This window comes from Solanum verrucosum, unplaced genomic scaffold (assembly GCF_900185275.1).
Source record: "Solanum verrucosum unplaced genomic scaffold, falcon-dt-bn FXZP01000238.1, whole genome shotgun sequence".
Lineage (NCBI taxonomy): Eukaryota > Viridiplantae > Streptophyta > Magnoliopsida > Solanales > Solanaceae > Solanum > Solanum verrucosum.
The window spans coordinates 572375-598634 of NW_026020630.1; the positions used below are offsets into that span (position 1 = coordinate 572375).

At 34.3% G+C, this 26260-nt stretch overlaps 4 protein-coding genes across 7 annotated transcripts in view; 3 read left to right on the top strand and 1 right to left on the bottom strand.

The window, feature by feature from the left end:
- Positions 1 to 745: 745 nt before the first annotated feature.
- Positions 746 to 5887, top strand: LOC125811552 (mediator of RNA polymerase II transcription subunit 17). Its single transcript, XM_049491057.1, has 8 exons — positions 746 to 939; positions 1039 to 1258; positions 2805 to 2918; positions 3016 to 3101; positions 3225 to 3609; positions 3720 to 4181; positions 4265 to 4576; positions 5365 to 5887. The coding sequence occupies exons 1-8, from the start codon at positions 851 to 853 to the stop codon at positions 5686 to 5688; spliced, it is 1992 nt and encodes a 663-aa protein (XP_049347014.1). The 5' UTR covers positions 746 to 850; the 3' UTR covers positions 5689 to 5887.
- Positions 5888 to 8000: 2113 nt separating this feature from the next.
- LOC125811573 (uncharacterized) lies at positions 8001 to 12192 on the top strand. Its single transcript, XM_049491087.1, has 4 exons — positions 8001 to 9004; positions 10852 to 11016; positions 11141 to 11192; positions 11871 to 12192. Exons 1-4 carry the CDS (start codon positions 8745 to 8747, stop codon positions 11958 to 11960), a joined length of 567 nt encoding a protein of 188 aa, XP_049347044.1. The 5' UTR covers positions 8001 to 8744; the 3' UTR covers positions 11961 to 12192.
- Positions 12193 to 13058: 866 nt separating this feature from the next.
- The window catches only part of LOC125811568 (uncharacterized), a 40631-nt gene continuing 27429 nt past the window's right edge, over positions 13059 to 26260 (top strand). The window contains exons 1-9 of one of the 4 annotated variants that reach the window (XR_007441922.1): positions 13059 to 13122; positions 14130 to 14238; positions 14338 to 14466; positions 15282 to 15397; positions 15805 to 15886; positions 17685 to 17744; positions 17829 to 17936; positions 18140 to 18185; positions 18611 to 18866. Coding sequence is in view for 3 of the 4 variants with exons in the window: in XM_049491079.1 (XP_049347036.1) it covers positions 14137 to 14238; positions 14338 to 14466; positions 15282 to 15397; positions 15805 to 15886; positions 17685 to 17744; positions 17829 to 17936; positions 18140 to 18185; positions 18611 to 18819 (852 nt within the window). In the remaining variant the exon portion in view is untranslated. Of the gene's footprint in view, positions 13123 to 14103; positions 14239 to 14337; positions 14467 to 15281; positions 15398 to 15804; positions 15887 to 17684; positions 17745 to 17828; positions 17937 to 18139; positions 18186 to 18610; positions 19019 to 26260 lie in introns of those variants that run through there. The other 3 variants (XM_049491079.1, XM_049491080.1, XM_049491081.1) reach the window with 3 other exon arrangements.
- Positions 19686 to 22537, bottom strand: LOC125811586 (terpene synthase 17). The gene is made up of 7 exons (XM_049491106.1): positions 22421 to 22537; positions 22071 to 22338; positions 21044 to 21419; positions 20742 to 20960; positions 20532 to 20670; positions 20131 to 20379; positions 19686 to 20027 (listed from the first exon to the last, which is right to left on the bottom strand). Exons 1-7 carry the CDS (start codon positions 22535 to 22537, stop codon positions 19731 to 19733), a joined length of 1665 nt encoding a protein of 554 aa, XP_049347063.1. The 3' UTR covers positions 19686 to 19730.

Below are 26260 nucleotides of genomic sequence, written 5' to 3' on the forward strand. Positions count from 1 at the left end.
GAGAAGAAAATTTGAATTTGAGTTTTGATATAAAAGAATTTAGGGAAAATTGTATAAAATAGCAAACTGTTAATTTAAATTAAATGTTATAGCCATAGTTTCTTTTATTTGTAATTCGCAGCAAACATTTCATACTTTTTGCCATCCCATTTGTATATACCAAAATATACAAATAGACTCATTCGGTATACATATGTGTTGTATAAAAATTAATTGCAGGACCCATTTGTATACCGAAATATACAAATAGACTCATTCAGTATACATATGTGTTGTATAAAAATTAATTGCAGGACCCATTTTTATACCGAAATATACAAATAGACTCATTCGGTATACATATGTGTTGTATAAAAATTAATTTCAGGACCCATTTGTATACCGAAATATACAAATAGACTCATTCGGTATACATATGTGTTGTATAAAAATTAATTGCAGGTCCCATTTGTATACTGAAATATACAAATAGACCCAGATACAAATTTTTATGTATAGGTATGCCGAAATATACATATTAATTGCCATAGCAAACATAAAGTTTGTTATTGAGCGCAATTATACAAACTATAGCCATGACATACAAATATAATTTTTATGTTTGCTAAACCTAAAATTTACTCAAGAATTTATAGTCTTTTAAGTATTTTACAAGATTTTCATTTACCCAAAAAGTCTTGCTAACTATACAATGGGCCATAGTGTGGTTCTTAAATGATTAAGCCCAGATCTTAATAGGCCCATGAATTTAGCAAACCAAAGCCCAATTCTTTTCGACGGGTATCTTCCCCGATTTAGGGCACAATTTAGGATTTCTCCGACACTTCTACCCGGAAAATCTCCCTGAAAAATGAACGGCGATCTGGAAATCTCCGTCGACAAGCTTCCGATCAAGCGTTTAGAGTTTATTGAAGAACAAGGCGCTGAACGCTTCCCTTCGTACTCTTTCTTTCTCTCTATATATAAAAATGTAGAATTTCATGCATAATCAGTTTGTGAGCTGGATATTTACATTTAAATTTTGCGTAATTGTTGCAGTGATATAGGATACGATGAGAAAACGGTGAATTTGATTAGGAGGATTGATTTTGCGTGGGCAGTGGAAAGAGAGGAGCCAAGTAAGAAGCAGAAGAAAAGCAGTAGTGCTACTTCTTCAAAGGAGACAAGTAGCAGTCAGCCGTGGCAATGGCAGAGTTTGGTGGAGAATTTGCGATTGGCTCATCAAGAGCTTCAAGTCATTATCGATCTCATTCACACTGTAAGTGTTAACATTAGCATTTTGGCTCACCATATAGAATTTTGTGACATTATAATTTTAATGATTGAACTTCATTTCTATAGAGTTTTGATAGAAAATAGTTCAAATTAAGTTTTAATTGTTGTTATATTTACATCTGGTCTGGTGTTTGTGTGGAGTCTGGTCAAAGACTAATATGTCAGTGTAGGGATAATTGTGAGATTTAGAGAACCCAGACAAGTAATTTAGTATTCTAGTGAAATAAACTTGAATAGAGCAAAATGAATGGTGAGCAGATTAGGTTTGGGATTTTAGTCTTTTTGGGTTAATGGTTTCTAAATTAATAATTTGTACATATTAAATGAATTTCATATGAAACGTACAAGGTTTGGGCTAAAACCAGTAGGTTCTGCTGAACCTGCTTCCCACACTCTAGCTCCGCCTTGATACTGAGGTTTATTCAATGCCAACTATTATGGGATTGAGGTGTTAGTTGATTGATTATTTGTTGGTAAATGTTTAGTATGTCTTGTGCCTAGCTGGTTGTGTTTCTTGCATTTACCATAAGAAGGAAACTGTGTGTTTTAGCCTGATAATGTGCTTGAAAGTGGAAAATATTTGTCTTTTGCTGTACTCATTATTGGTCAATTGAGTTTTTGTGGGCATGCAGTTTTAGACTGAAAGATATGGAGTAGTGTTTGCATCATGGATAAATGTAATGAAATTTCATTTATGAGAATAGAGCACACTGGTTTTGATTCAAAGTTGAGGTTTATCACGAGAGTGGGTTGGAACATTGTTATTTAGTTATCAATATTAGTAAGGTATGAATCTAATTCAAAAAATACAATAGAGAACTGTGAAATACACACATATATGATCGTGAATGTACTTGAAAAGTGGTTAGAGAGAGAAGATTCAAGGCATCCTATTTACAACATAGGAATTAATAACTAAAGACAGAAGCTACCTCTAATTTGTTCCAATAGGGAATTCCAGGTGTGCGTGATAAAGCAAGGCCTTTTGGAAAGGTGCAAAGTTGGATACACCACATTTCTATTACTCGGTAGCAGGGATGTTTTGGATTTTTGAATTGAATCAACGTGGCTATTCTGAATTTCAATAGCTACACCGGTATCAAGCTACTAAGCCACACTATGGAAGTCTGGGAGAGGGTGGTCCAGATGAGGATGAGGAGGGGTGTGTCAGAACCAATTCAGCTTGAAGCCATGAAAGGAGATTGTTTGAGCAGTATAGGGAAAAGGAGAGGGACTTGTACATGGTGTTCATTGACCTAGAAAAGGCATATGATAATGTCCCTAGCATATTAATTTACTCCTCATTATCAGAATGATAGAGACAACTAAGGATTAGAAAATTTGACTTAAGCTTTTGGCTAGTTATTTAAGTGGCATGAGATTCGTCAGTCCATTTGCTCCTTCAATCCCTTCCTGCCCCTTCTCCCTGGCATTTAAGACAGCACCTTTCTTAGGCATAATAAGCTGAATAAATTAGTAGGAACTGTGGATTATATATTGTATTATTGACTCTGCTGTTCTGCATACAGGTGGAGGCAAACGATGCAGTGACAGTGGCTAGCATGACCAGGCCAAAGCAATTGCCCAATGAGCATCTGTCAGACCTTGCTGTGTCTATGGCAACCAAGCTGCAATGCTTCCGTGTATTTTTCTTTATCCCTTCTGCAAGATGTTATGGTTGATGTGTATATATATGAGTTAAAGCTGTATGTGTTTCGTAATTTGGCTTTTCTTTTGCAGCATTTGGGGAAATATTTTAAGCAATCTGCCAAAGCTTTGGAACAACAAGTGGCTAGAGAAGCAAGATTTTATGGTGCTCTTATCAGGTTTGTTCTTTGTGGCTACTAACAGTATTAGTACATTGTGGAACATATGTGTTCAGTCATTTAGACTACCATGTCTTTGTGCCTTTCCTCAAAGTTTTTGGCTATTTCTTGATGAGCTGATAGATTGCAGCAAAATTGGAAGGTTAAATGGCATCGGATGGTTGCTGCTGCTTCTGGAAATGAAGGGTTTTACATTGATTTATTTGACACTTCATTATATGATCCAGCGGTTGCATTTCGCCCATCTTCTGCATCTGTGGTGCGTATTGAGCATGACCCAGCTGGGATGCTGGCTGTGAATTTGCCGCCAAAATCCTGCCGGACTCTTCAATTTGAGTTTCTCTGTGCAAGTGCACCTAGTGGTGTCATAAAACATAGCAGACTGAAACCAAAGGGCTCTTTTGAGGATTCTTCTGGAGAAACTAAGAGAGAAAAAAGTGATGATGAGCATGTGAGAGAAACTCATTCAACACTCCGTGAAGTTCATCGAGCAATCTTTGATGAGCAGGTATATTTCTAGGTTCCCTCCTTTCTCTTTCTAGTACCCTTTGAGTTTTTCTTATTCATTTTTTGTGACCTACTTCTGTTTTCTGATTATTTATTTGGTCCTTGTTGCAGGTGTTTGATTTGGTTAATCGTGAAGCATTTAATCCAGCTTTGGGTGCCGACGTGACAGGAATACAAGAAAACTTGTTACGTTTAAGTATAGGTCAAAGAGCTTCTCTGTCCATTTCACTTGTACCATCTACTGATGATGGTCAGACAGCTAATGCTGTGGGTGATGAACATTCAGAAACTGCTATTGTGCCTTTTGAATCAGTTGATGCTTCAAAACTAGATGAAGGGAAACTTGACTTCAAAAAGTTGGGGTTTCCCAATCGAATTAGTTTTGAAATTTATTTGCAACAACTTTTTCATGAACATGTGTTTATAAAAGCCAAAAATAGATTATCATCTTTGGGTAAACCTCAATTATCTTCTCAGCCCATGAAAGATGGTCCCAACCTTTTGGGACATTTCTGCATCTCTCTAGCTCATAGGATCTTCTCAAACAAAGTCCTTGCTGAGCTTGAAAGTCTGGTATGAACTTTTCTGTTTGGGTTTGTAAACTGCTTGGCAATGTAACCATTATGTATCTGAAGAATTTCTTGTTTTGTCTGTAGGTTAGCAGGATACCATATGTCCAATTGATATCGCATCCCACTTGGCATTCTCGAACATCATCATGGACGCTCTCCATGGATGTACCTGAGTCAATTCTCCATGCAGGAAGCCTGTCTCACTCATCTGACTATGTAAAGAATGTGAAATTTCACTTTCGTACAAAAGTCATGGTGCGTGATGATTGCATCAGTCTGGAAGGGGAAGGTGCTCCTAATGTTGTTGGCCTCTTCAAAGGAAAGCCTGATAGTACTTGCCCTATGAACAGATATGACTGTGACTTGTCAGATCTTCCAATGGTACTATTGCAGCAGGTCTGTCTCCTCCACCTTCTCCTCTTTACTATTGTGTTTTGATATCAGAAAGTGTGACATGCTATGAAGAATAGTTCATTTTCTGGCTGGATAAACTTCTATTCATCCTAGAACTGGTCCTTCCTTAAAGAAAGCCTATGATCCTAGACATTTTTTATTTTTCCTGTGATTCAGTTGAACCATCCGAGCTCTTTGAGTCTTTTTCTGTTGTATTGCTTGGAGTGATTTATGTGACACGAGTAGCACATAGAGGGTGATAGCGACAAAGGTTTTCAAACTGTTTGTGTTGCTGCCTAGGATAATTTTTTATCTTGTGGTCAGGGGCCAAACTTCTGGTGGATAGCTATGGTCATGATGGTGAGGGAGAATGTTGTTTTGTTACCATAGAAACACCAGAAATGTAAAACCCCACCCCTCACCCACCTCCAACCACGGACTTTAGTTAGGCGTCTGTCACGAGTTTGAACCTTGTCGCAGACAAAAGCCTGACATTTAATTGGGGTTGTATAGAGGGGCAAACCTATTATCCTTTTCAAACCTTTTACCAGTTTGCCCCGGGGGATGGGGAGACAAGGGAATAATGGCCCACCATCATAGGGAATCTCAAAGTCCTGAGCTCCATTTTCTCAGATATCACAAAAAGGGAAAAGCAAAAGCGTCACATTTGTACCTTTCCTTTTGATTAACAAATCAGTATACAATCTACGTTGGAAAGCAATGCCATTTCCATCTTGCAGCAACATGGTCATCAATATGTCCTTATTTCAAGCTATCAATTTCTGCTACAGGTTGCCAGCCAAGTGATACGGTGGCTTCATGAAGAAGCCCTTATGGTTGGTATCAAAGCAAACCGGGATTTCTTATCCTTGTCATTTGAGCTAGAGCAAGGGGAAACACTCAGTCTTGTGGCACACGTAGACCCTGAAGATATTCAAGGATGTATTTCCTGGTGGTTGGTGATGGGCGATGGATTCTCTGAAGAAAACAAACTTCAAATGGACGTTAACAGTGGTGAATCCGAAACAAGGAAATTTTTAGGTTATTTATCTTTAGAAGTGCTATACTCAACCTTAATGGATATGGTTAGCGTTAGTAGTACTGCAGGCCATTGAATTGTATCTAACATTCTGTACTTGTATTTGTAGTTTTTTTTTTTGTTTCTTCGAAGAATTTTTGTCTGTACAAATTATGTAGCTGAGAATATCATACATCCAATAGCTCATAAGCTAAATCATTGTGGATTCAATTTTTTAAAGTAAATTGTTTGTTGGATTTATTCCATCATTTGGAGAAACTCTAGGTTCTTGTGTATACACTTGTTATTTTCTTGTCCTCCTTTAAGCAAGGTCTATGTACATCTTAACCTCTCCAGATTTCACTTGTACACTTTTTTTTTATTATATTGGGTATGCTGTTGTTGTCGTCGTCATCTTGCCTACATTTCTTGGAAACCTACTTCATTTATACATTTGCAACTAAAAACAATTTAAAGTCTTGATTTGTTGAGAAGAAATATTTTCAAAGTTTCTGTTTTCAAGTAAAGTTTTTGTAGTTCAAATCATCAAAACATGTAGAAAGCAACCTCTTATTTGTGGCTGTGAAGAGTTGAGTGTGCATTTTAAATTATTAATTAGGTTTCTTTAGTCTGTCTTTAACCAAATTCATCATTCATTAAGGCTTATTAATAAGAGATAAACCAAACACTTTGATCACAATAAATAAGATAACAATTTTTGACAAGACTAATAAACCACTAATAAGAGAAGCTTCATCAACATGAACTCCACTTAAAAAAAACTATTTAACTTATACCCATTTGTAGTTATTATCATTATTTTTATCCAAGTATACAAAGAATTTTATGTATTCAAGCTTTGTTTAACAATAATCTTTTAAATTAAGATAATATTTGTGGGGATGTGGTTTTTGTTGGCTCAAGTAGACATTTTAAAAAGTAATAAAAGGAGTGGAGTTGTGGGCAAGCAAAGCATGCTCACTTTGGACATTACTAATTGCCATGGCACAAAAGGCAATACGGTCCTACTATTTTAATATTTTCACTCTTGTCTTCACCCAAATATATTACTATATCTTTTTTTTTCTATTCGGTATTCAGTATTCATATTGAAATCTCAATTAAATTTAAATTTATAATACGTTAGACACATTCAAGGGTAAAGGGGAACACTCCATATCAAGATTTTTTCCATATCGAAACTCTGATTAAGAGCGAAGGAATCATATCCAACCTATCGCAACTTTAGGCGGTATATATTAGCTTATCAAGATTTTCTCCATATCGAGACTCGAATTTGAGACTCTGATTAAAAATGGAGGGATCATATTGCGGTATATTACTATATTTATCTAAATACATGTCTCATGATAGTGTAACAAAATTTGTTTATGTTATTTATATCATAATTCATAAGGTTAGTTTCAGTTAGGAGTAGCCACACAATATATTGAATTTTAAGTTAATCTCAAGATGTTCATTTTATTTATTTATTTTATAAAATGGAGGTATCTTTCTTAGGATGCACACAATTAGGTATAATGCTTATAATTAGGTGTATCCGTTGCATACCCAATATTGACTACGAGGACAATAATGACAATATATCTAGTAAACACTTTTGGTTCAATTGAAGTATATTAAAATAAATTTGAAAAGAAAATAATAGGTAAAATAGAATTGAAAAATATGATAGCAAAACTCTAGTAATAGTAATAATAATAATAATAATTTCGAGGGTCTAAAGTCATTATCTTCAGGTTGGAAGTGAACTCTCTCTTGTTAGTGGTTTTAGAGTTGAGCCACTCCTACTCCATATTCTCTAATCTAAGGGGCAACTTGGTTAGGAACAAATTATTCGGGATAATCCATATTCTCCAATCTAAGGGGTCGCTTGGTTGGGAATAAGTTATCCCGAGATAAGTTATTTGGAATGATTTTTTTCACCATATATATGAGATACTTATAACTTATCTCATCACTAAGACATAAATGATGAGATAAATAATCTCAGAAGTACCTATCCTTCACACCAAATGACTCCTAAGAGTTATATCCTCGATAAACTGCAAATATATCATATGTATCTTTAATACTCAAATAATTCTTTGACTTCCCTCTACCTCTCTTAAGACCTATTATAGTCAATTCTCACACGTCTTTCAATTTTGTTGGTCTCTTCTTTATATATCCGAACCATCTCATTCTCATATACCTAAAAGTAATTTTTGATATTTCATGCACAAAACAATATACTAAATCAAAATTGAAAAAATAAAAACATTTACTCCACATATAACGAAGATTAAGGTTTTAATCAATACTTCATACCTAAAGGTACAATTCAAGAAACGAATCTGGCATTACCAACTGTCAATTTTTTTCTTCAATACTCATCAGTTTATATGCACAGATCTCTCTCTAAAAAAAGCAAAAAAAGCTCTAAAAAACCATTCATGGCCTTTTTTGTTGTCATTATTAGCAACACTTGTTGTGTTTAACCGTTGCTGTTGTGCTTATCTGTATTGAATTCTTCATTGATAACTCTAATCTGAAAAAAAACTGAAGTTTTACGTTTTGGGTATTCGAGAATTCTACTTTTTTTTTTGCTGGGTCGAAATTTTGAGGCCATTGATGTGGGTTCTTGATTTATTGTAGTAGTTTTGGGTATTCCTGAATTGGGTTGTCAGAAAGTTGTGATCTTTGATTTGGGGTTGTGAGTATTTTGAGTTTCATGATGGGGTTTTAGAGAATTTTGATTATTTTTTTTATATGGGTTTGTTAGAATTTTGAGTTTTTTTATATGGGTTGTGAGAATTTTGAGTTTTTTGATATGGGTTTTACAGATTGGATGATATAGTTGAGTTTTTGATTCAACTGGGCATGTAGGGTGCCAGGTGAATGAGCTGCAATTTGGTAACTGAAGAGACACAGTTACTTTTTGTTGTTAGATAGTTTGCATTGTTTGATTCTTTTTACAAGTGAATTGGGGTTTGGATATTTGTTAGGAGTTTTTAGAGAATTTGGAATCTTTGGTTGGTTGTTGCTGACATGTTTGGTTGGTTGGTTTCCGCTAGATTGGCTTCAAGGAGTTAGAAAGGAGTTGTATACATAAATTTGTTGATTTTTTTGCTTTAGAACAATTTTGTTAATATGTCTGGTGGAACACCTGCTGGTAGCGGTAGATATGTGAGGCAGAGGCTTAGTCAAGGATATGGTTCGAGTGGCGATGATCTTGAGGATGATGCTTGTTCTAGATTTGTATCACAATCACATTCAATTCCCAGGACAAGAACATGGACTGAGATTTTAGAGAATTTTCTTTGGATTGCTTCTGCAATATTCATTGTATACTATGGTGATCGGCATCATAATTTGATTTTCCTTTTGTGGCATGATGATCGAATTAGGAGGTGAGCCTACTTGTTCAATTTATACTTTTGACTTATTACTTTAAAGCAACATATTTGATATTCTATATATTGCATGACTGTTTTCCCACCTAAAGTGAAGAAAGGGAAAACAAAGAGAGGGATGGTTAAATAAACTTGGCATGATAGGTTATCAATAACTATATCTCAATACCACAGGAGGATAGGTGAAAAAAAGTGTAGATTAGTTGTTTACTAATATACTACTGCCCGAATAGTTGGTAGATTGCTCTTGTTTGATGTTTTTAGCTCACATCAGAATTCAGATTATTGGATAGATGTAGCTAATGTTTTAGCTACTGCGCTTGATAGGTAGTTACTGTCATATAGTTTCCTTGAATTTGACTGATTGGTTTTAAACTAGCATAAGTAAACCATGTCAAATTTGCTTCGAGTTATTAGTTGAAAGATTTCCAAACAACCTTTTGCTTTGGCCGAATCGATATGTTTGTTTATAATGCTTTTATCCTATTGCATAGCGAAAATGATAAGCAACTCTAGTGCTTCAAGTAACTTGTTTTTTTGTTAGAAGCATTCAAATTATTAGATGTCAGGAATGTCTAGGAGCACATTACTTGTTAGTCATCTTTTTCATCTGTTCTGCATCTTCTTTGTCTTGATATGGGTCCTCAGGTTGGCTCCATTTGACACTCCCACTGAGTTGGCAAAGCACCTTTTGTTAAGTACTCCCTCTATTTCAATTTGTTTGTCTGGTTTTGACTTGCCACGAAGTTTTAGAAAGTAAAGAAGACTTGTGAATTTTGTGGTCTTTAAACTGAAGATATGTAGAATGTACCAAAGTGTGCCCTTTAATCTTGTGGTCTTAAACATGTCATGTTGGAAGTTAGAATTAAAAAGTTGCCAAAAAAGGAAAGAGGCATTCTTTTTGAAACAAACTAAAAAGGAAAGTGAGACAAACAAATGAAATGGAGGGAATACTAAAATTCTCCTTTAGTTGAATCATGAATTCTAGGAAGTAATCTCTGAAACATTTCCAGAGATGAGAAACACTGTATCAGAGGTGTAGGGTGTCCAATCAATTGTAGGTTATTTGAAATACTCCATGGTAATCAATGAAATAAGCTCACTTTTCTTCACTTTGGGGTGCGGCCCTTTCCCGAACCTTGCGTGCCCCCTGGATTTGTGCACCAGCTTCCCTGCACTCTTCACTTTTAATTTTACTCTGGATAAAAGAAATAAAATAACATATGTGTAGGGAATGGAGGAATGCAAGGGAATATGTGGCACATTTGTAGTTTGGATCTTTTGGATTCATTCATATATAGAGCTCAACTAGTGCTTAATTAGTTTCTTCATCCACTGATCCTATTGGACTGTGTAAACTTCACTTCCGCATCTCCTTTGATAGCCTATTTTTAAATCATGATAAGTTAAGAGATGAAAGATTGAATGTTTACCATCAAACATAGTTCATAACCTATTGGGTAAAGATGTCGTTTCGATATAAATCTTTCATATGGTGGAGAGCAACTATTCGAGGATCATTACAGATACAAAAGCATCCAAATATCTTAGTTAAATACAAAATATCTAAATTTTCAAATCTGTCTGTACTTGCGTGCATTCCATCTATCTGTTTTCCATCATTCCCACACAGTTCTTTCATGTAAGCGTGTTGTAAGTTAGCAAACTGCAGCTGTTAATCTGTTAGTAACATGCATGTGATATCCAGGAATTACTAGCTTCTCGACTTTTTTACTTATAATGCTTCGAGCAAATGTATCTTTAACTGTTTTTTGCCATGATGTGGTAGCTTTCTGTTGTTTGATATCAAGTACCTTCATTGATTCTTCACATTTCTGCTGCAGATTACCACTTTACATTGGGATGTTTGGTGTTGGTTTGAATGTTTTATTTTTCATCCACACAAGTATGTTGGCTTTGGGTGTCCGGAAGTCCTATGAGAAGTGGGAGATTTCCAGTACAGCTGCCCTTCCCTACATCACTGGGCTTGGGATCCTATCTTTCCTCTTGTAAGAGACATTATGATTGCATGAATTACACGTGCATTCAAATAATAACATACATATATAGTTTCAATTCAAAAGTCTAGATCAAATGAGACTGTTTTGTTAAAGTACAAGTTGTTTGTTTCAGGTTCTGTTGTGCTCTGTGGCCTATATGGAGCTTGTTGACCCTTCCACTTGTGGTATGTCCTGAGTTTAGCTAAATGTGATTTATTTCCTTCCACTATTGCTGTCCCTTTATGTTTCTGATTCACCTGTAGAACAATTTCCAATTGTTTGATGAATAAACAGTTGACCAGCTTGAAATAACTTGTGTTTTCTAATGAAACGTGTAAAAGAATCAAACGAGGACGTTGCCCCAAGGGCTTGTTTAGCAGTAAGAACGCAGTGCGTGATGTGTGGGTTAAGCACACATCCGTGGTTTTGAACCCTGCTGCAGACAAAAGTCTGTTACCCTCCGTCCTAATTTAAGTGTCTTAGTTTGACTGGGCGTGGAGTTTACGAAATATTGGAAGACTTTTGAATCTTGTGATCTTAAATTAAAGAGGTATGTAGTCCTTCAAATTTTGTAGTCCAGAAAGAAGCACTCTCTTTATGACAGACCAAAAAGGAAAGTAAAACACTTAAATTGGGATGGAGGGAGTATTTAAGTAGAGAAGGGTAGAGGGGCAGACCCATTATCCACAATGTTTTGAATCGTGTGTTACTGGCTGTCGGGAATTTCTCGTTCATTAAAAGAAAGAATCAAATGACAATGGCCTACAAAAGGCAGAAAAGACTCATCATTTGCGAGTTTACCACTTTTTAACCATTTCTTGAATCTGATTGAACTGCATTGCCTTGTCTTCTATGTTTTGCAGTTCACTCTATTCATGGCTTGCATGGTTATACTGCCATATTTGGTTCTCAGGAGATTCAAGCTGCAAACTGATTTGTTTCGTACAGATTAGATACGTCGTGTTAACAAGCATAGTTTTACATCTCACTGACTTAGCTGAAGGCGTATAGGAGTTTATGAATGATTCAGATCAATTCAGTTGTTCAAAGTTCGTTTTTGAATGAATAGTTTTGGGTGAAGTAAATATTTGTAAGTTTTGATAGTGTTTCGAAAGTGCATCAGATTGTATAAGTTTTTGCAACATTCATGCTGACCAAGAGTGAATTTGTTCCCCTCATGAACTATGCAACATTGTAATGACTTTCCACTTTTTTCTTCCTTGATGATTGAGAAATTTTCAAGTCTGTGAAGTGCAGTTCAATATTTGGTGTATAATGGGTTCACCCTTCTATCCTTCTCCGTTTATCTAGCAGTCTTTTATTTGGAGTGTTGTTACTGGTTAAATGTTGTCTCGTATGGTATTATTACTTTAAACACAATATTAATTTTATTATTTCGTATCGTTAAATGCGTTGTTATCATATTATTATCTTTGCCCTTCATCAATGACCTTATTTTTTATTTCATAATCTTATTTTACTCTATGTTTTCTTATAATATCACTTTATTACCCTTCTTTCTTTTTTGCAATATCACAACTTTGTTCATCACATACCATTATGAAAACTAAAAGAGAGAAGTACTACATTCCTAAAACTTGACTCCCATTATTAGTTTCATTTTTGAGTTATTGACAAACTTTAAACACCCATTAACACACATTTCTCCTGATCTTGCAATATGTATGAAATATACTCCTAAATTTAGCGGTGTTTTTAACACTTCTCTCGATTTTTTATCAAGAGCTCCGTGCTTTTATAAGAGTTCACTTGCTATTATCATGTGTCAAATTTAGGGGTGTTACCAATACTTCTCTTAAACTAAAAATGATAGAAGTCTATTTATATTCTTCAAAATAATACAATATCATTCGACATGAAACGCATGTAACAACCATCCAAACAAGTTAAAAAATGTTATTCTTTTACGAGCTTCATTCTCAAACTATAAACTAAAAAATATTTATAAATGTCATCCTTTTACGAGCTTTACCTATAAACCTATGATATCATATTTCAAATAGAAAACTCAAAAAAAATTAGCAGTCGAAAAATAGAGTCTTTTCTTCTTGTTCCTAATCGCCATTGACGAAGCATCAGGTGCTGCTAAGAAAGGTAAAAAAGTTCAATTTTTTCGTCAAAATTATTCCAAAATTAGTGTATGGAATTGGGTTTTCTTCTATGCTGCTGCTTGGCTACTGGGAATATCGATTTCTTCATCTTCATGTCGATTTTTTTTTTCTTTTTCTGGGTATGTACAATCTTATCGATTTCTCTACAAATTGAATGACCCTCAAGAGTTAGGTATCTCTTCCTCTTTCATTTTGTTGAATTGAGGTGTTTATGGTGTTACCCATTTGTTTCTTGGCATGAATAGAACTCCCTTTTGGCCATAGATTTTGAATTTTAAAATTGAAAATTGAGTTTTTGAAGTTGTGTTTGGACATACATTATATTTGAAAGAAGTTCGATTTTTTTTTGAGTGACAGTGAAATTTCTCCCAAAAAGTGGTGTTGAAAATCAGAGTTTGATCAAATTTCATGGCCAAATAAATGAATGAAGATAATTTTTTGGAAATCTGATTCAAATTCTATGGCCAAAAGCTAGCTTAGTGTTTTATGGACTTTCATTAGTTGTGCCTTAGTTGCATTGATACATCAGTTGTCTGTTACTATAATGCTATAGTAATAGGAAGCCATTGCTAAAACTGAAGAAACAAGGAGCATTTGAGGGGTCATTTGTATATGTTGGGATGTGGAACCCTTTGTGAAGTTACTTTGTAATTTGTCATCTTTCCCTGTGTTTGAATATCAATGAATCCTAGCATTTTCCTGCTCTTAACTACTCATCCCCCCAAACAATGAAAAAAAAAGATCTACCGACCTTTAATGTATATCCATATTCTTCCATGACATATTATATCTATAATATTCATGTTCTACTCTAAATATAGTCGGGTGCCTCACTAGATGGAGATACTGTTCTTTTAAGCTTTAGTATTTTCTCCGAAGACTTGATGGTGGTGAAGATCCTTGTGGTTGTGTTATGAATCAAAAAATGACCAAAAGGCCACTATAGTGATTTGACACTGACAAGATTCTTGTGGTTCTTAATGCAGGCAGGAAAATAATGTTCAGATCATTCCTTCTAAAGGCCGTGTCTAAACAGCTTAGTTATCATCCAGATGTCACTAAACAGCTTTGTCGTCATCCTTTCCAGTTCCATTCAGAGGTAAAAATTTCAATTCTGATACAATCCGATTCTGCAATTCTGGGATAGTAGTGATATGCATTCTAGTTTCTTTTAGTGCTAACTTTTGCTTCTTGATAGAGAGGAATGCACAGCAGAAATAAGAAGGCAATGGAGTTCATAGCTAGAGGGTGGAATGCTCTGCAGGAAGTTGATAGGGTAATTGATTATTGTGAGCTTAATGACAAACGTCTCATTCCTCCACTAAGGGTATGTTTAGTAGAAAATAACATAATACAGTTAATCTTCTTTTATTTATGGTTCTTTCAAAGGAAATTAATGTGTCTCTGTGTGTGTGTTTAACCTCTGTCAGTAATTGCTACTAACCCCAGAGACATTGTTGTCAATTTTCATATTTATGTCCTTAGAATAGAGTGTTATCCTTGCTGTACATATATTTAGAAGATATAGCAACATGCCCAAAGTAGCTCATTGATCATTAGGTTTTCTCCAGTTTCTTGAATATGTCATGGAGGTTATTGATGTTAATGGTTGTAAAGAGAGCTGGTTGGTTCAATTTAAGTAGATTTATTTTTCTTTCAGGAGTAAATTTAGCACCCTACATAGCTGCATTTGAGGTGACCCTCTGACTATTCTTTTGTCAAGCATCCAACTTATGCTTTGTGCCGTCTTCTGTGTTTGAAAACGGAGGATGTCAGTTAGTTTTTTTTGTTTTAAAGAACTGAGGGTATTCCACAGAAGAAGCATCCACTATTGGCTTGGTAGCTAAACTACAATAGCATTTCTGTTTACAGTAGACTTTTTTATGAAAATAACATTGTTGCATAATTTGTTTGCTTCTTTCCATCTCACATGATTACATCTCCCTTATGCCAATCAATATTTACCAAGAAGTGCCTTTCTTTTGTTAAATCTTAAATCTACTTCTTTTGAATGTCTGTATGTTAGTTTTCTTTTATAATAATACTTAGGCATGTATTTCTTGGTAGAGTTTATCCATTAATATTCTTTTTTGTTGATTTTGAACTTATCAAATATTTTTTCCATTGGTTCTTATGTGTTAGACAGCAAAGGAGAACTTTGAGTTGGCCCTAGAAGCAGACAACTCAAATACGCATGCAAGATATTGGCTTTCAAAACTTCATCTCAAGTACCATGTCCCTGGGGCATGCAAAGCTGTGTAAGTTTTTGTCTATTTGGTCTGAAGATTGGGCATCTACAAAGTGTAGGCATTTATTATTGTTCATATGCTATTATTACATTCTTCTAAGCAAGTTTAAATAGGTCTTCACGCTCCACTTAATTAGTTTCAAGCTTTTTCTGTTTATATTCTTGAACTTATCATGTATATGATTGAGGTTCTAAAAAGTTCCCTAACTGATTAGCCAATCACTACTTACATGATATGTGATATCTAACTTCTTGATTTCCTTATGAGATGAGGGAGTTAATTATTTGACTTGAGTGATACCTTCAGTTCTTTTTCATGGAGTTATTAAAGGGAAATTGAGGAATACGTTCAGCACTTCTTCATAAATCACAATGTTAAAACTTACAGCTAATATTTCTTCCTATTTTTAATGACAGAGGAGCTGCTTTATTGGTCGAAGCTGCAGAAATGGGTGACCCAGAAGCTCAATTTGAATTAGGTTGCCGTTTAAGAGTCGAGGTATGATTTCCTTTATCCGAACATATCAATTTTGTCAAGAAGAATTGCTAATCCTATACCACCTATGAGTTTGTACGGTGTTAAGACTCTTCTTGCTTAAGTGACAGACCATCTTAACACCTAGGCAAATTTGTTTGAGTTTAGAACTCAAAAGTTGACTAACATCACCTTGATATGTGACACAAGCTTAGTATGTAGGATCTTCCTTTTCTTGGTATGATTTGTGAACTCTTCTAGTGACATGAACTACAAAAATGAATTTTTATTTTTTTTAATCAAATGAGTGTTTCTGTGAATTTCTTCTTATCCACACATTGCTCCCCGTTCATTACTGCAATTCAAAGCACAGGCCTATGAGTATATCCACTAATTGTGGTCTAATTTGGAGCTAGTCTGCATGTCTCTGTCACTACTCTCACGGTTGCGAGGAGAGAACTTGTACAGAACGCACAATAATTTGACAACCAGCTATAGCATGCTGGATCCATTCAGAGATTGCTGAAATTTTGATTGTAAGCCTAAGTCATGCATGAGTTTTGATGGGCTTTAATTGTACAACAACAACAGACCCATCGTAATCCCACGAGTAGGGGTAGTGGGCTTAAATTGTGATTCCAAGAATTGAGACTAAAACTAACTTTGAAGTTTAAGGTACAGAGAAGTTCTGCTGATTTGATTTGTAGGGGCATTGCTAAGCTCAGAGAAAACAAGAAAACAGTTCTAATACATCTGAAGAGGTTGTTAGTTTGGTTAAAGGAAAAATCATATGCCAAACTGACTGGGCAACCACCCTTGACAAATTCCCTTTTCTCTCTGTTGGTGTCATTTTCATACTGTGTGGACCTACATTTTGTGTAAAAACACTCTGATTTATAAACAAGGACAAGACAAAGCTACAACATGGTTCTCTTCTCTATTGTTTTCAGCATAGCTTCTTCGCTACTGTATTTGTTTTACACATTTGTCTTTCGATACTATTTACTTGAGCCGTAGGTTTATCAGAAACAACCTCTCTACCTTCACAATGTAGGGGTAAGGTGCGTACATGCCACCCTCCCCAGATCCAATTTGTGGGATTGCAATGGGTATGTTGTCGGGCACTGAGGTATTGTAAAGTGAAGTAGATGAACATGGAAAATGAAGAAGTTACTGAATGAGGGGAAAGTACAAGAATTCTTGAGGAACTGACTGTAAGTGTGCCTGGGAAAGGATATCTTCTTTCATAATCATTCACCAAAACTCAGCAATTTTGCATACTCTCTGTTTTAAAAGTGGAAAGAAGATGTTATGTTACCAGTTTCAAAAATAAAGTGTGGAAAGACGTTGTCCGAACCATTGGACAAAAGGGATCAAATAGCCATGTGTCACTTTTGTGCCATTCCTTCACTGTTGAATAATATTTAACCACCATACTCCTTTTGACTGCTCTGTACTGACTCAGCTTCACTGACACCTTCTCAATGTGTTTTTATAATGTTTATCGATTTCACTTTGGTTGAGCAATATAATCACATATCTGAAGCCTTTTCAAGTACTCTATCCTAGTAGTGGGTTTGTGTCAAACAAGTATGTGTTATGTATTATATCAGCTCGGTCATTTACAAGCTTTCCTTCTTTGATAGGTTAATATGTTGTGTGTTTCTAGGATATTTTTTTGCTCCATCATGTCCATGAGGAGATTATTAGTTTAGGAGTGCAGAATCGACTACCTTATTGAGTTCCCCCTGTTCTATTGTTCTGCCTTAAAGACATTCTTTAAAGATTTTGACTGTTTTTATATATTGGATGGTCTTCACAGAACGAGTATGTGCAATCAGATCAGCAAGCATTTTACTACTTGGAGAAAGCTGTTGACCAGGTGTGTATTTTATTAGTGACGTTGAAGTTATTCTTGGTTGCATGAATGTCCTAAATTTCTTGGGAAAATTGTTCTTTTTTTCAGTTGCATCCAGGTGCACTTTACCTCTTAGGTGCTGTGTATCTTACTGGGGATTGCGTGAAAAAGGATGTTGGCTCTGCTTTGTGGTGTTTCCATAGAGCATCTCAGAAGGTACAGGCATTTTTACTGCTTGTTGAATGCAACTAATCAGTACATACAGATCGAACTATGTATTACATTTTGGGAAGCATATCGCGTTAAGAAACTGTGATTGGTGTAATTTGGCTCCACCTCATAGAAAATTGTTTTACTAGCAAATAAGTCAAGAGCCTATCTACGATTATCCCCACCTAATTTTCTTTGCTTGAATGCAGGGTCATGCTGGAGCAGCTATAGCGTATGGATCCCTTTTACTCACAGGTAGTTTGTCCCCCCTTGTTAGCTTTTTTGAGAAAGGTAACTGTTTGCATATATCATCAGCACAGAAGCAGTGCCGGAAGCCATATTTACAGTAAAAAAAGGACAAGTGTGTCCTTGCTCTACTTACAAGGATTCTATAACATCTAACAGTGAGACTATCCCCTCTCGTTATAAACTTAGCTGGGTGCGACTTCCATCTTGTTTTTGTCTATCGGAAACAACCTCTCTACCCGCACAAGGTAGGGGTAAGGTCTGCGTTCACACTACCCTCCCTAAGCCCTTAATAGTGGGATTACACTGGGTATGTTGTTGTTAGTGTTGTTAACTTAATAGGATTCCTGCTTAAGTTTACATAATGCAATACACTTGATTGGAATACGTTACGAGCTTTTTCCCGATTCTCTATTTCATGTGGCATCATTCAGGTGTGGAACTTCCAGAATCAATAACGAAATTTTATGTGAAGAGGGAGTCATCAAGCAGAATATCAAGGAGGAACGGAGTTGATGCTGAGCTTAATCCGATTGAGCTGGCCAGAGAACAATTTGAAATTGCTGCAAAAGCAGGATCGGACCTTGGATTTAGATGGTTGCAAAGAATTGAGGAGGAAGTGAAACGTCTGCAGTCTTCCTAGCTCACGAATATCTGAGACAGAGTCGATTGATTAGCGTACCTACAAGGGTAAGTTCTTAGCACTAAGACATCTGATGTATATCTTAGTGCATATCTGATGTAAGACATCTCTTGTTCTTTCATTTTAGATTGAGATTGATTTCTGGGAATGAGTGACAAATTCGATGACGAGTCAATGGTTGCAGCTGGTAAGACATCTTGTTGAATGATGTGGATCAGAGTTAAGAGCAAGCTGATTTTCCATTGTTTGTAATTTGTATGTCCTTCATTAGTAAAAAGAAGTTGAAACTTTGGAGGCAGCTTTTTGGTTAATGAAGAGGGAGGGATTTGTTAGAATTTGTTATGAGTATAGTCTTATCTGGTAGGAATGTTTTTTTTGCTCAACACCTTTGGCCTTTTTTCTTAATGTAATATATGTGGCTTAATCACGGCATGCTGAAAAAATGAATAAGAGAAGATTGTTTATCTCTCTTAAATTTTCTTGGGCTTCTATTTCTGTTCATCTTGTGAAGTTTGGAATTGATTTGTTTCCTTGCGTGCGTTTTCCCAGTGAACTAGTTCGGTGGGAAATGAGTGAAAAATTCATGTTTTATAATATAAATTTCCTATTGATTTGTGGTGAGAAAAACCTCTATTTCTAGTAGTGATAGGACGGTAAATGATGCCTTGCAAGTATTGATGTGTGTGAGTGCAGAATGAATATATTTATAAGCATTTCAATAGTGATATAACAAAATTGTCATTCTATTTAGTTTCAACGGGAATTGCCATATAATTAATGTGGATCTTGCTAACATAGAAACCAAACACCTGTCTATTATTCTGAAATTAAACAATGAAATATGTATTTATTTATTTATTATACTACTAATACAAGTAACTAAACAACCCTTAATTGAAGTTCATATCAGTCTATATAATAGGATCAACTAGTATCTTAGAGATGGTGTCTTTCAAGTTATTTTTGGAGAAAGTATAAGCATCTTCATCTTTATAAATGAACTCAGATACTCTTGTAAGATTAATTATAGGCATGAGCAGAACTCTTGGTATAATAGCCACATCCACTTTGAAGTATTCTTCATTCAAATCCTTCCAATAATTTTCTATTATTTTTCTTATTTTTGTGTGTGCTTCTTCCTTTGTAACACCATATTCTTTCATATAACATTCAACACCAGAAGCTGCATCTCCTCTTTTTTGCTCTTCCTAATCATATAAACATACAAAATTAATCAAATAAACATCTATTATCGTGTCAAGTCAAATAACATCACATAAATTGAGATAGAGGAAGTATATATAAACATACCTCATGTGATAAAAGATCATTGAGTAATCTTGCAATGATACAAGATGCAACAAGCATGGGAGGTTCAGTTCTTAACCAATCAAATGCATCTTTAGTTGCTATCTCTCCCATGCCTAACCAAGAATTAGTTGCTAGCAATAGGTAACCACTTGTTGGAATTCCATTCTTCATATATTGTTTCATTCTTGGTACTTTCTTCCCATAATACCATTTTGCCTCTTGAAAGTAAGCCTTCACCACCTTTTTCATCTGAAAAAAAAATAAAAATTAGTGAAACTTGCTACAGTAAAATTCTCCAAAAAATGTATAAAAAAGTTAGAATGAGATAAGCTTAAATAGAACAATGTAGATAATGAAAATTCATTCAAGTAGATATTATTTGCTACTTTATTTATAAGTACCTCATTTATGGAATAGTTGACTAGAAATGACTTGTTCTCATTTGCCAACTCTTTCTCAATGTCATTGTAAACATCTAAAAGATATTGGTAAATAATCTTCATATATGATGGTAACTCTTCTGAAGCATTAATATTCCACCTACATATATATATAAAAAATAATTATAAAAATATTGTAAGATATCAATACACAAAAATAAGTATTACTACCTCTCAATTGCCTCAGTGAATAGAGTAAGTTCATCTAGTGTCCCATAAATATCATATGTGTCATCAATAATAGAAAGGAGGAATGAAACTTTTGTTAATATTTTCCTTGTAACACTTGTTTGAGGCTCAAAGTGGACACCTAAACTCCAAAAGTAAGCCTCTACCAATCTGTCTCTTACATAAGGTGATGTGTTCACTATTTCCAATTCTTTCCACCACCTACAAAAAAGTTGTGTTTTTTTTTAGTTGGAACATAATATAAAGGTTAATTAAGATGTATATATATGTGAATGACTAGTTACCTTGTGATATCAAATAGCTCTTTTTTATGCAATGTTTGCAAGATGTTGAAGTCTAATTTGGCAAAGTTTAGTAAGACTTGATTGTGATTTTGATTTTGTTGGTAAAATGATATGTATTTTCTTGTTTCTACCCTCACAATGCCATCTTTAATTGGAAACTTGAGGGCATTAGTGATTTGTTGTGCAAGTTGGGAGTTGATCAATTTAGGCAAAATTAGCTTCAATTGAGTAATGGTGAAATTTAGTGCTTCATCAAGAATTTGTTCTTCATGTACTCTGAATTGTGCTGCCTCATATAAACTCAACATTCCTTGCACATCCTTAACCAATTCTTCCTTGAAATTTCCTTGGTGAGTAGTGAACTTCTTAAATGCATCTGCTTCAAATTATATATATATATTATGTGCAAGGAAAAAAGGTCCTAATTATAAGTGGTCGTCTTCTGGTGTTTGGTTAGTAAGAAGAAAATACATATTATCCCAAAAGCATTTAGGTATAATATTAGCAAATACTATGATACCAGACTTGAATCCCCACCCTTTAGCAAGGATGCAAACTTCGAGTGTGCGTCACGATCAGGTCTTAGTCGAGGTAGGAGTTGGGTCCTGAGTTGGATCCCGGGTCTAGATAAGGGGTCAGGAGTCAAATCTTGGGTTGGGATTGTGGGTTAGGAGTTAGGCACAGACCAAGTTCAAGAGTTGATGTCAGGCCCTGGTCAGGGTTGAAAGTCGAGTCCCAAGACCCGACTCCCTGCTCGTGACATCAACCCAATATCATGAACTTCCCACTACCAAACTTGACTCGAGACCCTAGATTTGACCTCAATCTGGAACTCAACTCTAGATCCTGACCTCAATCTGTAACCCAAATCCTGACCCCGACCTTGACCCAAGAGTCGAGTCCAATCTTGAGTTGAGATCGGGTGGCATGTCATGAGTTCAAGTTGAATCTTGGGTCTCAAGGCGGGGTCGGATGGTGAGGTTGAAAGAAAAAATTGATTTTTTTTCTAAATTTGAATGATACTTACCACATGAGACATAATGACCTTGTTGCCTAAGTAATCGAAAGCATAGAGCAATAGCATGAAGATCACCAATCCAATGTTCTTCATAATGAGTGTACATGTAACTCAATGATTCATCAATCTCACTTTCAAAATGATAAGCTAAACCAAGACATTGAATTGTGTTGATTAGTTCAAGTTTTTCCAAAGAATTTGAAGGAGCCATCACTAACATCTTTCTCACTTCTTCTTTTAGGTCTTCATGTTCTTTCTCTTCCCCTTCATTTTCTCCCTATTTGGGAATTAATACATTAGTCATCATATGAACTTGTTTTGTATATATATATATTGATGATATAAAAATATTTATTTACCGGAAGATCAACATAGGCAAGAAAATGGTCACCCCATATAGTAGGATGATGACTTCCAGAGCGACGTGTAATTATAACCTCATGATCTGTTGCAACAGTTTGTGTGCACAACTCCATGAGTCAGGGTCAGCCAGTGGCAAAGCTACATGGATCAAAGGGTGACCAGTTAAACATTTTTTATCAAGAGATATTATACTTTGTTTAAAGAAAAGTATTAAATCTTTTAATACATATAAAATTCTTTTTTATATATACGTATTGAATCTTAAACACCCTTGACAAAATTTCTAAATTTGTCAATGGAATGATCAACATGATGCAACCCTAGCTCAAAGTTCCATCAACTCTTTTCTAGATAATCTACAAATAGGAATGAGCAAGTTTCACCTCAGATATAGTACATATCATTAATTCACACATCATGAGTTATGCTATTACACCAAAACCATAGAGGCAAAAGTTTCATTAACATATAGCTTATTACTTATTTTAGTTTAAGATTGTCTCCACTACTATTAATTAATTAGGATTATTATACCCTATATATAGGAATTTTGTATAAACTCAATACTAATTACTACTGGTAACTTTTTAAGAAGAAAAATTAATAGTAGTTCACTTATTAAGCTACTTCTCTGCAAATTTAAAGTGTTACATGAAATGATAAAAAATAAAATAAAATATATATACATAGGGCATACCTTATAATAATATTGTCTCTACTGCCAAGTTGCAAATTAAAACTTTCTTCAACTTACCAATTATACACTGAAGCATGATGACTCCATTCCTATTTATAATGCCTTAGAGGTTTTGTAAAGTGGCCAGATGGCTTTACAAAATGACAACATTGTGGGCACTATTCGAAATAAAGGATTTCTCATCGTGAATTATTAAGAAATTTGTGCTATAAAACATGATTTTTCTATTCATTTCTTATTGAATCATCTCACTGGAAAAATGCATGGGAGAAACAGATTCACAGTGAAATAGTGGGAAGCTTCCTAATTTTTCCATATGAAACAATTACTATTTTTTTTCATTTTGTACCGATTCAATTAAAATATGAAAAAATTACCTCACACATATATTTAAGGGTTAATATTACAACCTTTACATCTACTTTTTTTTTATTACTTACTACTTATAAAGTTTTAATTACAAATATTAACAGATCAGTTTTAATTTAATTAATTACATTTTAATTAATTTATAATATATAATGTTATTGTAATTAATAGGTGAGAGAAAAATAAAATTAATGAGAGAGAATTAATTATCTATTACACCTTTCAAGGAATTTTCTTAACTTATCACACCCCACCCTCATCCCCACTCCCACATACCCACGTTTCTATTTCCACCCACCATTACTCTCTCTTTCACCTTCTTCATTGTTCTTCTTCAGTCAAACAAAATCTTGCAAATCTGGTACACACTCCAAAAATCAGAAAGTTCGGTTCACAACAAACATGTTGAAGAATCAAAAAATTTATCATACACCTAAAAAGAGTTCGAGATTTGTAAAGGATGTATCTAATGTTGAAATAGAGCCTCCAAGTTTTAATATTTTAACTCAAACTCCACCGCCCAAGATGGATATGCAACTCGACGATAAAGAGTATAACCCCTTCCAAGAAAAAACAAAACCCAGCGAATGAGAAGAAACAAGAATCAAAGAAAATATTCACTTCTCCAAATCAAAAGGGGCAAAAAAAGAAAAGGAAAATGGTGTTAAATAGTACACCAATTGCATAGAAGTTTTTTGCCGATATCTATGCCAATTTCATACCAAGAGTGAATATAACAACGTCATACCATTATTATGTAAATATTATTTAATGGGAATTAACAGTATACCAATATCTTATCATTATTATGTATAATTCTATATCAATTTCATGTCAAATTTAAATACTAGTTGTTACCTGATTCATACCAAAAGAATATCAATTCCAATCCAATTGTAAATAGTAATTGTGTTTTGTTATATAAATAGTATACCAATTGCAGCCAATATCTATACTAATTTCATACCAAGAGTAAACACTGGTTCATACAAGATTCATACTAAGAAGGGTATTAAATTCAAACAAGTTAATTGTAAATATTCTTTAATTATAAACTAACATTATATCAATTTCATTGCGGTTATATGCAAATTTCTATATAAAACTCATGTGAAAAGTAAACACTTTTTATATAAAAAGTATACCAAATTTATAACGATATAAAACGAAAACGAATACGAAGAAAAAAAAATCAATAGAGAAGACAGTGATGACTACTGTTTTGAGATGAGAGAGAGACGAATATTGAGTAAAAAAAGTATGTTTTGAAAAACAATTAACAGGGGAGAGAACTGTTTGAGCTAAACAAGGAAAACAAATATATTTTTTTGTTATGACTCTCCTTATTTTACGCCTATTTTTAATTTGTTTGTTGATTTAGATTTCATTTTATTACTTTTTTTTTATTTAACAAAATGTTACATCATGTAATTGTTTAATGTTAAAACTTGAAAGATAAAAAATAAGGACATAACTAATAATAATTCGTCTTATATATGTCAATTATAAAACTTTCTCTTGAAATATCTATGAGAATAGCCACTAAATAATTTATAGTGAAAAATTTAGCGGGAAAATAGGTAGTTCTTTTTTTAGTAAACAAAGAAAATATATATTTATATCATATCATCATTATATCAGAAGTGATTGCATTATTGCTAGTATATTAGATAGTGGTACTAGTTTTGTAGTAGACATATTAGCTACATTATTTTTCTGCCTAACAAAAAAAGTTTCATTCTTGTCTTACATAAAAAATAAACATTTTTGGGCTATAATTTTAATTGCAATAAGCTAAGTTAGGTAATTATATATTTCTAAAATTGTTCCTATTAGTTTTTTTTTTTTTTAAAAAGGGTCTATATACTTAACCATTTAATAGAAGCCCCCCTACAGTACTACATTCTCAATCCATTTAATTTAATAAGGCGGAATGACCTGCTGGGAGACCCCTGTACTTGGCTTCGTTTGTCAGTTGGACCCTCCTACGCATCACTTTGCCAACCAAACCCTTAAACTCACTAGAACACAATATTTTAAACCCTTCTTACCATTGACCGAGCTTATGTGACATTAATATTTGTGAGTTGGAAATATGCGTGATTACACGCGCTTGAAGTGAGTTAAAATAATATTTTACTTTTTAAATTTTTTTTAACAAAATTAAAAAATAAGATTCATCTTCTTCAACCCTCCTTTACCCACACCCACCCTTTCTTCTTCTCCACCAGCCCTCTCTCCTCTACCCCTCACCACAACCCTCAACTTTCTTCTTTCTCCCTCCCATTCTTCTTTCTCCTGCCCCACATTCACTCTTCTCCGCCTCTTCTTTTTTTCTTTTATATACAAATCAGTAGCCTCAACTTCTTCTGAAATTTTCATTTTTTAGGTTTGAAAAATATTAGTATCATTCTTTTATTTGATGGTTTCAACGAGGAGATGTGAATAATGTGAAGGATGATTGTGACTATTGAAAATTTTAAAACTCCATTGATAAACTTGAAAAAGTTTAAAAAATAATAAATTGGTCTTGTGAATTTGTAAAATTAATTAAAACTTTTGATTGGGGTTCATTGAGTTTGTGTTGGTGAACTTGTAGTTGAATTTACAAGTTAAATCAAGAAGAATTTGATCTAATGGGTATGAATCTAGTGCTCAATTTGTGACCAAATATGAAGAAGATGACTATTTGAAAAGTTTAAGAAATTCAAAAATTGATCTATTTGATTTTTTAAATTTTTTTTAGCACTTAATTTCACATGTGGCCTAA

Coding starts and splice junctions, on each gene's coding strand:
- LOC125811552 (XM_049491057.1), top strand. CDS start 851: ATGAACGGCGATCTGGAAATCTCCGTCGACAAGCTTCCGATCAAGCGT. Junction 3,102..3,224: donor TTTTATGGTGCTCTTATCAG/GTTTGTTCTTTG, acceptor ATGAGCTGATAG/ATTGCAGCAAAATTGGAAGG. Junction 4,182..4,264: donor TTGCTGAGCTTGAAAGTCTG/GTATGAACTTTT, acceptor TTTTGTCTGTAG/GTTAGCAGGATACCATATGT.
- LOC125811573 (XM_049491087.1), top strand. CDS start 8,745: ATGTCTGGTGGAACACCTGCTGGTAGCGGTAGATATGTGAGGCAGAGG. Junction 9,005..10,851: donor CATGATGATCGAATTAGGAG/GTGAGCCTACTT, acceptor TTTCTGCTGCAG/ATTACCACTTTACATTGGGA. Junction 11,193..11,870: donor TGTTGACCCTTCCACTTGTG/GTATGTCCTGAG, acceptor TATGTTTTGCAG/TTCACTCTATTCATGGCTTG.
- LOC125811586 (XM_049491106.1), bottom strand. CDS start 22,537: ATGGAGTTGTGCACACAAACTGTTGCAACAGATCATGAGGTTATAATT. Junction 22,339..22,420: donor TTGCCTATGTTGATCTTCCG/GTAAATAAATAT, acceptor ATTCCCAAATAG/GGAGAAAATGAAGGGGAAGA. Junction 20,380..20,531: donor TCAACTATTCCATAAATGAG/GTACTTATAAAT, acceptor TTTTTTTTTCAG/ATGAAAAAGGTGGTGAAGGC.